Source organism: Aulonocara stuartgranti (assembly GCF_965226115.1).
Source record: "Aulonocara stuartgranti genome assembly, chromosome: 18".
NCBI classification, from domain to species: Eukaryota; Metazoa; Chordata; class Actinopteri; order Cichliformes; family Cichlidae; genus Aulonocara; species Aulonocara stuartgranti.
In genome coordinates, this window is record NC_138954.1 from 32224204 (window position 1) to 32238395 (window position 14192).

General features: G+C 38.3%; 2 protein-coding genes across 7 annotated transcripts in view; one reads left to right on the forward strand and one right to left on the reverse strand.

Annotated features, from left to right (window-relative positions):
- Positions 1–14167, reverse strand: part of LOC309694289 (uncharacterized protein) — a 38073-nt gene extending 23906 nt beyond the window's left edge. For 3 of the 5 annotated variants that reach the window (XR_014272837.1, XR_014272838.1, XR_014272839.1), the window contains exons 1-2: positions 13932–14167; positions 12722–12806 (exon numbers count right to left, since the gene is read on the reverse strand). Coding sequence is in view for 1 of the 5 variants with exons in the window: in XM_082514247.1 (XP_082370373.1) it covers positions 12722–12842; positions 13932–13945 (135 nt within the window). In the remaining 4 variants the exon portion in view is untranslated. Of the gene's footprint in view, positions 1–9027; positions 9109–12721; positions 12843–13931 lie in introns of those variants that run through there. The other 2 variants (XR_014272840.1, XM_082514247.1) reach the window with 2 other exon arrangements.
- Positions 1704–11847, forward strand: LOC309694286 (LIM/homeobox protein Lhx8-like). Of its 2 annotated transcripts, none has more exons than XM_082514244.1 (8): positions 1704–2093; positions 3440–3598; positions 4567–4688; positions 5939–6159; positions 6813–6913; positions 7379–7474; positions 8939–9119; positions 11153–11847. In XM_082514244.1, exons 1-8 carry the CDS (start codon positions 2061–2063, stop codon positions 11227–11229), a joined length of 990 nt encoding a protein of 329 aa, XP_082370370.1. In that variant the 5' UTR covers positions 1704–2060; the 3' UTR covers positions 11230–11847. The 2 variants fall into 2 exon arrangements, with proteins under 2 accessions (XP_082370370.1, XP_082370369.1); XM_082514243.1 differs by lacking the exon at positions 1704–2093 and adding an exon at positions 2255–3159.
- Positions 14168–14192: the final 25 nt, after the last annotated feature.

A 14192-nucleotide genomic window follows, 5' to 3' on the forward strand; every position in this document is an offset into this window, starting at 1 on the left:
TAACCTTTTACAACATTATCTGTCATTTTGGTGTACTCTGAAGTTATAATGATATGATGATAAGTTCCATCCATCCATCCAGCAAGAGGCAGGGTACAGCCTGGAGAGGTCAGTCTGTCAAAGGGCTAACACAGTCACACTCACATTCACACCTATGGGCAATTTAGAATCACCAATTAGCTCTGCCTCCCATTCAACTTTTTGGTTGTTTTTGGAATGTGTGAGGAAGCCAGACCACCTGGATGGAACCCACTCAGACACGGGGAGAGCATGCAAAGTCCACACAGAAAGGGCCCAGTCACATGGTGGATTTGAACCTTCTTGCCGAGAGACAAGAGTGCTAACCACTGCACAAATGTTACTCGCCATTCCTCCAGTAGGGCAAGAAAATATCAGAAATGCCTGTTTCACTGAAAAAGTTATTATGTTCATTTTAATGATAGTATCATCTTATGACAAAGATACAATACTCCGTCTGTTAGACAGTTTAACAAGTTTATGTTCCTAGAAAGTGCTGACAAAGACCGTTCCATTTAATATGTTCGTACATTCTTATAGCTATTTCAGAAAAGGTCCAGATGACATCCATTAATAACTGAATGTTTTGTGGTGCTGCTACTTTCATATTTCACATTACAGTTTTTAAAAGCAGACTTTTCTGTTCAGGGTTAAGCACACATCAAGCCAATAAATTCCACGTCAAAGATACAGTTTTAGAAGTCTGAGTGGGCTGCGGTATTGGGTTGCATATGCAGATAAGACCCGAAGGAATTCTTGACCTGCCTCTTGATTCTCTATTCAGAAAGTGCCCTCTGAGAATGTTTTCATTCATGCTTTTTCGACCCCAATTTCTGGTCAGCCTTCATCTTTACTTAATGTCTCATAAGGTAATCGTCAAAGAATGGATGTGTGTATGTGGGGGGCACATCTCTTTTTTAAAGGGGACAATAAAAGGTACATGAAAAGTCATGAAAGTGTTGTGATAGTATTGCAATAAATAGCTTAACTTTCAATATTTATTTGTAGTTATAAATATAGACACACTGTATTTCAATGCTGCACAGCAAAAGAACAGCAGGGTCACTTAATTGAATTGATTAAAACTGTTGTTCTAATGTACTGTGAGCAGTTTCGAAGGATTAAATCAACAACTTTAGCAGCTGCTCAGATGGTGTGGATGTCTAAATAAATATAATTCAGCGCCCAAACACAACCTGTGATGTTTTCTTTAGGTCCCTAATGACAAGGAAGGAAAAGATGAAGAGTGGTGATAAAGTCCGGCTGGGCTTAACTGAACCTATAAGTGTCTCTCACAAGAAAAGATTTATGAAGGTTCATTTTTTAAGAAGATTTTCTCAAAGTGTTGCAGTATGTTTTTTTCCAGGTTATGAGAAATAAACTAAATGATATAAACCGAAATCTTGTGATTCCATATAAAATCCTGGGTTAGATGTTTTCGACTGAAAAGCTGTCTGCTGTAAATTCCCTTTCTACACTGTCAGCGTGCAAATATTAACATTTTTCCCAAGTACAATATTGTAAAGTCGTTTTCGAGTAAATAACTGTATATTACATTGCCTCATGGGAATTTTCCAAATCAAATTCGTTTTACTGGACCTATATTTTAAGCAAAAATGGGGGGGAATGTCTTTTTGGCTCATTTCTTTGTAATTTCTTTGTAATTTCAGTCAACAATTTGTAATTTTTCACTGACTGATATTGATATCTAAAGTTTTGAGGCCTTAAAGCTCACGATTCATCAATATCAATATAAGTATTTTTGTTCTTAATTTAACACTAACGATTTAAACCAATCTACCCGAAATGGAGTTCTTGCTACAGCGGGCGGTCTCAGACTAACGCAGTGGGAGGTGCGCCGGTCTTTCTCTGTCGGTTTTTTTTTTTTTTTTTTTTTGCAACAAGTGGTAAGAAGAGAAACAAACCTCTGACCGTCACAATAAAGCAGGCGAGTCGGCAGAAGCGCGGTGGACTAATAAAACAAGGAGGGTAAAACAGCGAACCGCTGCTGCTGTGAACATCTGGCTGAACGGGGATGCTTCATGAAAATGTTTAACTGTGTGTCCAACAGCGTGGTGAGTACAAATCTATCATTAAGTCACATTCTGTAAGTTAATCACAGGTAAAACAAACTTCGTACGAGCTTATAGTTATTTATTATTTTCATCATCATTATTATTATTATTATTATTATTATTATTATTATTATTATTATTATTATTATGTTTATTTCGGAAAATTAGTTACATAATATTTTCAAACAGACTCGTTACATTTCAGCTGCCCTGTATCCCAGTGCTCATTTACAATGAACAATTGACGAATGTGGGCCAGCGACCTAAATTAGCTTAGTGAACTTTTAAGATACCCCAAATATAATGCAATATTTGAAGTTAGAGGGTTCAGCGAACTTTTTGTTTTCGATAAAGTCAGGTACAGGCTTCTAAAAAAGTGACACATTTTCTTCAATTTGCATAAGTTCCGCATCACAGTACATAAATAAAATAAAATAAAACAAAATATAAATATTTATTCATGCAGACGTTAGCAATATAAATACAAAATAAAGACGGGCACCTCCACGTTTCATATTTTCGTAGCCTACGCCATGTAGCTACACTTTCAAAAATGTAATAGAAAGGGGGGGAAGCCTGATTTGTGACCTGACTCTGGAAGACTGTAGCCAAGTGCAGACTGTAGCGTGACAAGCATACAGTGGTCTTTAGCCTGTGCACGTGCGTTACTAAACACACAATTAGTCAGAATTAAATTCAGCTGTGCGCGAGGCCGCTCTACATGCGGTCCCACGAGCTGCTAATTGAACATATACGTCCTCTTTTCCCCACAATGCTAATAGAATATTTTAAGTCATGTGTGGGCTTCCGTAATAAAAATAATATTTAGCTCGACACCATGACTGGACCCATGTCTACTTAAATAAAATAAATGTACACTCATACCTATAGAAAGCGAAGGCTAATCTCGATGGTTGTCATATGAGGACGACATAACTTTTACTAGGTGCCAGTCAGGCTAGTGCGTCACTCCAGACTTATGGCTGACACCATGTCAGAAGAAGAAACGCCATCGACGGAGGTTGTTTTCACTCAGCTACAACAAGGACATATTTATAGCGACACAGTAGGTGTTTCACTTCCAAATTAACTGCGTTTTCTTTTTCCCGTGGGGATAACAGCTTGAGACAGACACAGAAATTGCAAGGAGCACGCGTGAGTGTACGCATTTGAGTAGCAAATGTACATAAAACAAACGCAATTAATTTTTAAATTGACTTATGCTCCTAAATTTCGTGACACATTTGAGGACATTTTTAAAAGTGTAAAGTTCTTTTTTTGCTGTCCCTTTTTAATCATTTTGATTTATTTATTTTTTTTACTCTGGGGACTGTTATTTCTAATAGGGCTCCTCTGGTCCCGATGATATTTTTGATGAGGACTCTTACTCTCCGTCCTCCCTCTCCTCGTCCTCTTCGTCTGCGGTCCCCACCGAGGTCTGTGTGCAGGGGAAACCGGTGTGCACCTCCTGCGGTCTGGAGATAGTGGACAGATACCTCCTGAAGGTCAAACTAACATACTGTGTCTGGCCAAAATGTCACTGACAACACTTCCAAACTAGGCCAGTTTTAATACAAAGCAGTCCAGTTATCATTCTAAGAAAAGGGGGAAAAGTAGTTCAGATATTTTCAGCACTTGTCAGCTTTCTTTTAATAGAGTTGTACAGCAAAGTTGCCTCTCTTTATAGCTAAATGTGGATTTGATTGTCCTACAAGAGGAATTAAATCATTTTGAGGGTTTATTAATTTTGAAAACTGATATAAATATATGAGCTAGCCTAAGCAGAACAAGTATTTCTGCAATTTTACACAGCACATTAATGCTTCGTACTAATCTTCACCCTCAGAAAATAAAGTATTTCATTTTGCCCGTAGGTTTATGATCGCCTTGTCATTGGGGTCACAGTTCTTAAGGTACAGCTGTTGAACCCTTGGCATGGGGTCCTCTTTGTGCTTTAGAGGGCAATGCTGATACATTGACTTTTTTTTAATTTTATTTTTATATTTGTGTTTGTAAAATTAAGATGCATAAATCTCATTGTATCTGTACTGTCCTTTAAAGTACTCCAAGGAATTCTATTAACACTAACTTCTAACACTAGGAACATAATTATTCTGCTTTAAAAAAAAAAAAACTTTGTAGAAAATTAATTAAAGAAAAATAAATAAATAAAATGTTTTAAACACTTCTGTGTCTATAAGGACAGAATGGATGAGTGTGCAGTCAAAATTCATTTGGCTCATTAAAGCTTTTCTGTCTCTGGATGTACATTTGGTATTATTTTGGAATTGGAATCACACCACAAAAGGCTTATTAATTATCAAATGAGAACAATAATATCTCATTGCATTCAGAAAAATAAAAGCATTACCAATAATTCCAGGAGCCTCTATGGTCTTTAGTAATGATGATAGAATATACTTTGGAAGGGTATTTAAATAATTCTAAACTCTGTCAAAATTTGAAATCCTAGGTCAATAATCTGTGCTGGCACGTGCGCTGCCTCTCATGCAGTGTGTGTAAGACTTCACTGGGCCGACACGTGAGCTGTTACATCAGAGACAAAGAGGTTTTCTGCAAACTCGACTACTTCAGGTACATCACACACGCACACCACCTGTGTCCTATATGCAGTTAGTTCTATTCTAAATGTGAATTTTATAAAATGTCAGACTGTGGGAATCTGGGACTCAAGAATAGTTTAACATTATTGGTATATGATTTTTTTTTTTCCTGTCAAGCAGTGAAAGGACACACAGGTTTGCTATTCAAAATGTAGTAATAATAATAATAATGGATTGCATTTATATAGCGCTTTTTGGGGCCCTCAAAGCGCTTTACAATTACAAAAATGTAGCTTTCACTTCACCCCAAAAGATCATAAAGATTTTATCCAAAACATGAAGGAATGGAAAATGAGCTTAAACAAAACAATTTGGCTAGAAGAACAAGAACACTATAACAAACTGACCTAACCAGATGCTTATCCTAACAGAGGAAACCATTCCGAATGCAAAGAGGTGGGGACTATGCCCCCAGGTAATTTTTTAATATAATTAATGTAAGATTTTGTTGCATATATGATATTCATATTTTTATAGTACACATCTAGTCTTTAAGTAATGATATCAAAGAGCAGAAAACTATCTGATCTGTGTGTTACGTGCATGAATTAATTTTAGTCAGAATCGACTGACTGGTGAAAATATTTAACACCTCGCAATTGGGCTGCCTTTTGCTTTCAGTTGTTTAGAAACTTCCTGTCATTTCCATCCTGTTTAAATTTTGACTAATAGTTAATATTTGGCAGAGGGAGACTATTCCAACTGACTAAAACATGACTCTTAAGGAAGTCCGAATAACGTATGACACATCAACTTCTCTTGTTAGGGGATAAGAAGCGCAAGCTGCTGCAGCTTATCCCCAAATGCATCACTGGAGAAGAATATGTTTGTTTCAAATGGATTGTCTGGTTATATTCATCACACCTGCGATCAGGTACACATGCACTTTGATCTCAGATGATGATTGATATCAGCCCTCATGCAGGGTCAGGGCCGGGCTGGTACACATACTGGGGCGTGTAGGCAATGTAGGTACAGTGAACTGACAGGAAAGGCTAAAAATGTCAATGGATTATGCCTTAGACATTATAATCGCTAACAAAATCTTGTTTGGGTGAGGGTTTTCGTTTTCTTTTTTGTTTTTATTTTAAGTACAGGAAAAAATGTAAATGACTTTTTTTTTTTAAATGGGGTATCAAGGATGGACTGAAAACCTGAAGAAAGTCTTTCATAGATAAATACAGATTTTTTTTTTCTTTTCTTTTTTTCCCTCTGTTCCAGGCGATATGGGACTCGCTGTGCCCGTTGTGGGCGTAACATCCATTCTAGTGACTGGGTGCGTCGGGCGAGAGGTAGCACCTTCCACCTGGCTTGTTTCTCCTGCACCTCGTGTAAACGCCAGCTTTCTACAGGGGAAGAATGCGGACTTCTGGAGAATCGAATCTTCTGCCGGCCACACTATGATATTATGATGGAGAATCTCAAACGAGCCAAGGAAAACAGTGAGTGTATGGATGGACAAGGGTCCGATCTGAATTACAGCAAACAGTAAAATGATTGTGAAATGAATATTACACCCCCCCCCCCCCCCCCCAAAAAAAAAAAAAAAAAAAAATTCAACTTTGAATTTTAAAGTTAAGTAAAAGACGAGCAAATGTCATGTACAGACCACATGCTCATCTTACTGAGGTATGTCATTTCTGCTGCCATGTAAACTATTTTTTGGAAGTCTTTCCAAAAAAACCTATGGTTAGAATACTCCAGACATTACAGTTCAATGCCATACTTGCTTGCATTGGCATTTTAGTTTCACTCAAACATCAAATACTTGAATAAATGTCTCAAGGATAGAAATGAAAATATTATAAGTTCTTAGTAACACCCACTTTGAAAATATATCTGTACTGCTAACACGAATGCTTCTGCCTGTCACAATATCACACCGAACCTTAAACTCTGCAGAGAGACAGCTGAATCCTCCTGTTACCACTCTGTCACACATACTGAAGAATATAGCCTGACCCTGTACAAAAAGACACCTTTCTAACACATGGGTCTTCTAGATGGAACTCGTGTTCCGGTGATGTCCGCAGGGCATCTGACCTGAAATGGGACCAGTCATTTAAAATGTCCTTTAATCCTGTTTTTCTTAAAGAACAACCAAAAAATGAAGAGATGGCAGACAAAGATGACCTTAGCATTTTGCCCAAGCCAGCTAAGAGGGCCAGGACCAGCTTCACTGTGGACCAGTTACAGGTGTTGTCCACTTTTTTTTTCTTCTTTTTTTCCTGCGTGCTAACTCCTGCATTGCCATTAGACCATTTACACTTAAAAGTGTCACAACAAGTACAACCACTAGCATGGATGACTAAAATAATAGCACTTTGTCTTTTTTCATGTCTACATTTTTAATATCCAGTGAATACTTTGTTCTTCTGTGAGAGAACCCTGTTAAGTTACTGTTTTAATATTAAAGTGATGGCTGTGTATGATTGTATGGTGACTAGTGAATGTTACTGGGGCTCTGTTTGCTGAGTGTGTTCAGAGGAAAGAACAATATAAGCCAGATATTTGTTCAGCTTATTTTGACGTTTTTCTGCCCTCTAGTGGCATTTGAACACCATAGCACTCTGCTACCATGGTCTGTTAAAATAACAGTGAAACCCATCTTAGATTTCAGTGATGTAAACATTTACTCATCTGTCATCTCCACTTGTTTAGGTGATGCAGACCCAGTTTGCTAAAGATAACAACCCAGATGCACAGACGCTGCAGAAGCTGGCAGAGAGAACTGGACTCAGCCGCAGGGTTATTCAGGTAAAACAGACCTGAATGACAATACTAAACGACTGCAGGGAGGTCCTGCAATAACGTGTCACAGGATTAAGTGAGCAAATTTAGCAGTCCCTTTGAAATAATGCATGCTTAGTTGGTTGGAGTGAACAAATTTTGGGTCATAATTAAACTCTGTGGGTGGCAATTTTTGTAAGAATTTTAAAGTTCGCAGTAACTGTCAGATTTCTTCATAACTGGTCATAACATAGGTAGGGCTGCCACAAACGATTATTTTGATAGTCGACTAGTCACCGATTATTTTTGCGATTAGTCGACTAATCAGATCATCATCCATTGGATGTAAAACGTACAGTTTATTGCACCAGCAGCATCTGCTCTTATATAACTATCATTAGCTTACAGCTTTAGGTGTTTAAGGTCTGTGCTAACTAAAAATAAAGACAAGATGATAGTTTATTAAATTTTAATGACATTTGCAGATTGTTTCGGTGAAGTTTAATAAACTCCTTGCTATCTAAAATATAACAGGACACCGGAGTAAATTCTCGAGCATCTCACACTTCTGATAATCAGCTGTCTGCTTGACGTTTATTCAGCTGTGTAAAAATTATAACTTTGATCTCAGCCAAACCGATTTACTCAGGAACAAATAAAATACTGAAAAAAGCCAAACAATAACATTTTTAAGTTATCTAAGTGACAGCCGGGAGTCCGGTGTTCTCACGGCTCTAGTTAGCCTTGCCCCCGGTTAGCTATCGAGCTAGCGGGTAACAGACGTCTCCGAAAACGTCGGAGCGCTTTTGAAAATATGTGGTGTCTTGATAAACTGAGCAGATATTTGAAGTTTACACAGCAACATTCTCGCCTGAAAATATGTTAAACGTTTATTTTGTGACCCAGAAAGAATAATAAGAGTAATTTTAAAACTAACTAGCTGCCGCCATTGTTGGAAACTGAGCTGGGCTGCGCTATGAATTCTGGGACACAGCTTCTTCTTCTTCGGGGTTTAACGGCAGCTGACATCCTTGTAGATGCAGTGCTGCCATCTTCTGTTTCAGTCCGTTATTACACTCTTAAATCCTACTACTTATTCCTGCGTCTTTTGGGATCTTACAAAGCTTTAAACGACGCGTCGACTATTAAATCAGTCGTCGACGATTTTGATAGTCGACGTAATCGTGACTAGTCGACTAATCGTAGCAGCCCTAAACATAGGTGTAACTTTTGGTGTATTGCTTTGCGCTAATTGTTGGATTAATGTAAACAGTTAGAATCTGGAGCTAAATCCAGAATTTAAAATGCCAGCAAGCAACATAATGAACTTGCAAAGTTCATTTTCCCTCAAGTTGAGAATAGTGAGAAATCCAGGGTATTTGCACAGTTGATGTCTAGACATTTTTCTGTGTGAAGAAAAACAATCCCCTGCGCTTTCAAGGGAAACCATCACTCCAAGACCAGCGATTAATCCAGGCTTCTTTCATACAGGTTTGGTTTCAGAACTGCCGAGCTCGTCAAAAGAAGCACATTAACCCAAATCCTGCCCAGTCAACAATGATGACATCACTTGCTCCTGGTCAGCTGTCTCCACCGTTGATGGATGATCTCCAGTATACCACCTATATTTCTCCAGATGCACCTCTCCTCACCACACTGACCTATATGGATGGTAAGCAGTGTTGTGAGGGTTACCTTTAAAATGTATTCCACTACAGATGACAGAATAAATGCCCCAAAATGTATTTTGTAATGTATTCCGTTACGTTACTCAATGAGAGTAACATATTCTCAATACTTTGGATTACTTAATATATTCTCATGCTTTTTACAACTACATGAATGTACTATTGCTGTGTGATTTATTACTTTTACTGCCATACCAATACCAACTAGATTTTAAATCTTAATATAAAATGAGTAACAGTAGGTTGACATTAGGTAAGGCTGCACTTTTTGCAGCGATCTCGTATAGAAAACTATTCCACACTTGTAAAACAGGTTCGCGGCTCTGAGCTGTAAAGGCGTAAAACCGTAAAGGGAACTCTGGCTAATATGTCGGGTTCGTGTCGGGCTCGTAGCTGAAAACTAGCTTTACTTTGGTTGAAAGGCTGCTCCAACGGAACTTATTGTTTCGGAGGAAAACACGAACACAGTGTACAGTTGAGTCTTAATAGCTTACTTACAACTGGGCTCGTCAGGCACTCTTCTTGGCTGCAGTGGTTATTATTATATTTACATGCTTCCAGCTCCGCTTTCTGCTCCGTGACAGCTCGTACTTTTTTCTTTTTCTCCCTCCCTCGCTCACAGACACATAACGGGTATGGCAGTCCATTCTCCCTGCAGCACGGACTACACTGCCCATGAGGCTACATTCTTTAAGGCGATGCCTGTAACACGCTGCCTAATGCTTTCATATTAAATCATTTTTGTGAATAATTTCTTAAAAAAACATTTCTTCTCGTCATTATGCGGTCCGCAAGTAGAGGTGACATGAGCCGCGAGATTGAGACACGGACATTAGAGCTTCTTAATCCGCGTTTTGTTTGGGTGTCCACCGGCATGGAAAACTAAAAATAGAGAGGGCATAGCCTAACATATGAAACAGGAAAGTATCGCCGTGTAATCCATTCATTTGAACAAAGTAACTGTATTCTGAACAGAGATGGGCAGTACTGTAATCCGATCACTTTTTTCAAGTAACGAGTAAAGTAACAGGTTTGCTATTGCAAAAACGGTAATTAGATTACCGTTACTTTCCCGTAGGAACGCTGCGTTACTAAAACCGTGAAATTTTTTTTTTTTTTTTTTTTTTTTTTTGCGAGAATGTCTCATGACAGTGATATAAGCAAGTGCTACGTTCGTGACAACAGCTGTCTGCAGATCAACAATGGATAATATATCGAGTGCGGGAGAGCGTATGAGCGTGCAGCGTTTAAAGCGTGGAAGTACTGACCTTTAAGTTTGATTCCATAAAAAGTGACAAAAACATTAGTGTCCGCTGTGCGTGGGAAGAAAACTTCTTTTTACAGCGAAAAAAACCCCTAAACTTCCAAGCAAGCACCGAGTGCGCTACGACGTAATGGGAAACACAGAGAAACTCGCGGATTCTTCCACTGACCGCTGCGGCACACCTGCACCAGGGTAACCCTCCGCCTGCTCCACTCCTGCTTTACAGGTGAAAATAGAGCAAAAGGACCACGAGTCTTTGATTTTATTTACTTTCTGCTGTGTTTTACTTGCATCTATTTGAAAGAGTGAGTGTAAACACAAAAAAATATATATTTTATGTGCTGGAATGTGCAGAAAATAGGTTTATATATTAAACAAATTTCTTCCAGTCAGAGAATGTTGCATATAATTACATTTTTGCTTGATGCATAAAGTTAAAAGATTAAAACTAATAAAACAAGTTAAAAAAAAAAGAGACTTTGAGTAATGGCGGTACATGTATTGCGTTACTCCCCAACACTGATGGTAATACGGTCATTGCTATGCTGATCAGTCTTTGAATCTACCAATACGCAGGAAACTCAGAGCTAAGGTAATCTCTGCATCACTTGCTGATAGTTTGGAGGAATCCCATTTTCAGTACTGGGAATCAGTTATTGTTGTTAAAATCAAAGTCTGAGACCTTGTCAGAAACCATGCTTATTTACCGACATCTATGATCATTGAATAACTTTGAGTTTGTTACTTCCACAGTCCAAACTCCAGACCCACTTCTGCTGCAGCCACACATGTCCCATTCACTGACACAACTGCCAGTCAGCCATGCCTAAGCTTCAACCTGCTGCCTGAAAAATAAAGCCACTGGTTCCTTCATGGTTGGATGATGAGCAAATAATAGAGAGTGAGAGGAGTTGGTTTAAAATGAATTCGTAAGGACTGGATGGGTTAAATTCATTGTCCAGCATATGAAGAGTACTGAATTTACACTGCTGCCTAATGTAAGCAGACACTTCATCAGCTCAAGTTACTGCATTAATTTCATGAAATGAAATGGATGAGAATTAATGTGAAAACTGATGTCTGTAAGATGAGACTTTTGTTAATGTGTTAAATTTAATTTATTTGAAGGATTTGATGAGATAAGGCACTTTGTTTGAAAATGATGTAAAATTGCTTGTTTGCTTTTTTTTTTTTTTTTTTTTTGAGTGATGTTTTTGTTAAGGTTAAAGAACTGGGGATGGGATTTAAAATGCTTTTTGCCCTGTCTTATGACTACTAGAAAAGTCAGGATTGAGTTACACTACTAACAGTCTTTTTTTTGTTGTTGTTGCAAAGATAAACATGTAGAATACATGTTTTGTATATTAAAAAGCAAATGTAAACAAAATGTCAGTATTCTCCAGCTGACACTGAAAGTATTATTGACTACAATTAAATGAACACTTGTTGCTCAGTAGTGATATTCTTAAAAAAAGTAATACAGTAAATGTGTTTAATAAATGAATGCTAGATTCTAATAGAATTCGTATGAACTACACACTGAGTGAGTGTATACATATCCAATACCACAAATATACAAAAAGCCAATCAAAAGTCTACACTGCACTCTTGTAGGATATAGAAACTATGATTTGATAATTTGAGTGATGGGTGTTGGAACAAAGTTGTTTTTATACCGTGGTATTCTTTGGGAGTATGCGCTTTTACAAAGAAGAACGAATACGAAACTATATAAAGGGTGTGTGTTGTAAAGCAGCTAACTGCTGTAACTGATATACCAGGGATATTCAAAAACCCCTTAATGGACTACACACACACGTATATATTAGGAATGCAACGATACTCGTATCGATATTGAACCGTTCGATACAGTGCTTTCGGTTCGGTACGCATATGTATCGAACAATACAAAATGTTTAATTTATTTGATCAACTTTCCTTCTGACGATGCTGTCTGTGTTGAGCGCTCAGTGGATCCACTGAGCGCTCAACGATACGAGTATCGTTGCATTCCTAATATATACGTATATACACCCCAGGACTGCGCTCTTCTGGACAGAGATCTCCGATGTTGTTCCTGGGATCTGCTGGAGCCACTCGCCTAGCTTGGGAGTCATCGCACCTAGTGCTCCGATTACCACGGGGACCACCGTTACCTTCACCCTCCACATCCTCTCGAGCAGGGCCGTGCAGAGAGGTTTAAAGGGGCGGGTGCTCAAAGTTAAAAAGGGGCACATTGAACCAGGCTGAATAACAACAACACACATTCATCAAGAATCTAATATGGGCAACAAGGCAAAGCAAACTTAGCCGATGTTTTACCTGATGGGTACAATGTTGCTGTTGAGGGGTTTCTGCTGCTCCTGCTGCTGATAGTGCTGGAGGGCAGGGCTGTGTTGATCTGAGACTGTTGACATTAAAAAGTCCATAGGAGGGATGGTAGCTGATTAAACAAGTGTCATGAGATAATAACAAAATGCAAAGATTGGTGACAGCGCTTGGAACCATAAGGCAACAAAAAACTGTGAGAAATAATTTAGGCTCTGCCTGTGAATCACTCTTTGCTTCTCTTCTTCCTTCCATCCCATCTTTTCATATATCACTCTCCACTTGCTGTCTATCTGAGAACAAGGCACAACTTGCTATTGCAATAAACTATAATCTAATTATCCACACCTAACAACTCTTGCACTTAATCTATAATAAAATGATGACAGAAAAATGTTATAGCACTGCCTTTAGTAGCCTCACACAGCTCCTACTGTTTCCTCCTCATGTCCTTACCAGGCATGTCTGGACAAAGTTATATCATGAGTAATACTTTTAAAAAATCCATATACATAAAACACACATGCACACACAGTGACATTTTAGACCTTCTTCAGAATACTGTATATACTATGGGCATCCTTACATTATTATTTATTACTAGAGCTACAATAATAAAGCAATGAGGAGGGGGAAGTAATAAATATGAAATAATGTCATTATGATGATTCCATTTGTTTCACTATCCACTCTGTGCAGGGGCAAAGCTTATTACATTTTTAAACTGTAGAGATACAATAATTTTACTGCTGTAAAATTCAAATTTTGTCTTATTTAAAATATAAATCTAATATAATCTACTTCTTAATGTATGTTCTGTAAAATACAGTGTGTTTTTTAATATATTATAATTATAATAATGCATAATTATGTGGACATGCATATTAGATCGTTTTTTAGTGAAATATAATCCCTCCAGAAAGGCAGGAAAAGCCCAGAGAATTACTTTAAAACTAAATATGTTCCCTAAAACGGTGACAGAGCTACAGACCCATGACAGCCTTACACAGGTAGCCAGCAGCTGTGACCAGCACTACTTGTGCAGTTAATAAAAGGACAGGTAATGTTTGTCGCGCTGTTGCACACACAGCACGCTCGTTTGTTTCAGTTCGTCAGTTGCAACAAGACAGCTTACCAACGTGTACGTAATAAGCTAACATTCCTGTGTGCTATACACTACAGTGTACGCTGCACACCTACTTACTGGTTTTGTCGCATCAGTCTGTATGGAAGAAATATGTTAAGTTTCTCCTACAGCTCCGGACCGCAAAAAATGCGCGTGCTCTTTGTGAGCTCGTTCCCGGCTCGTAACCAGCGCGTTCTGCCGTCAAGGGCGATCATTGGTTAAATGTGATCATGTGACTGATGCAAGCCAGATCCTTTTATTTAGCAAAACTGTGATTAATAGTTAAATATTATTGTTGAGGAGCACAGACAGGACTCCGCGCGCCCACACACATAAAAA

Coding starts and splice junctions, on each gene's coding strand:
- LOC309694286 (XM_082514243.1), top strand. CDS start 3,073: ATGGCTGACACCATGTCAGAAGAAGAAACGCCATCGACGGAGGTTGTT. Junction 4,689..5,938: donor TGCAAACTCGACTACTTCAG/GTACATCACACA, acceptor CCTCTGTTCCAG/GCGATATGGGACTCGCTGTG. Junction 7,475..8,938: donor TCAGCCGCAGGGTTATTCAG/GTAAAACAGACC, acceptor TCTTTCATACAG/GTTTGGTTTCAGAACTGCCG.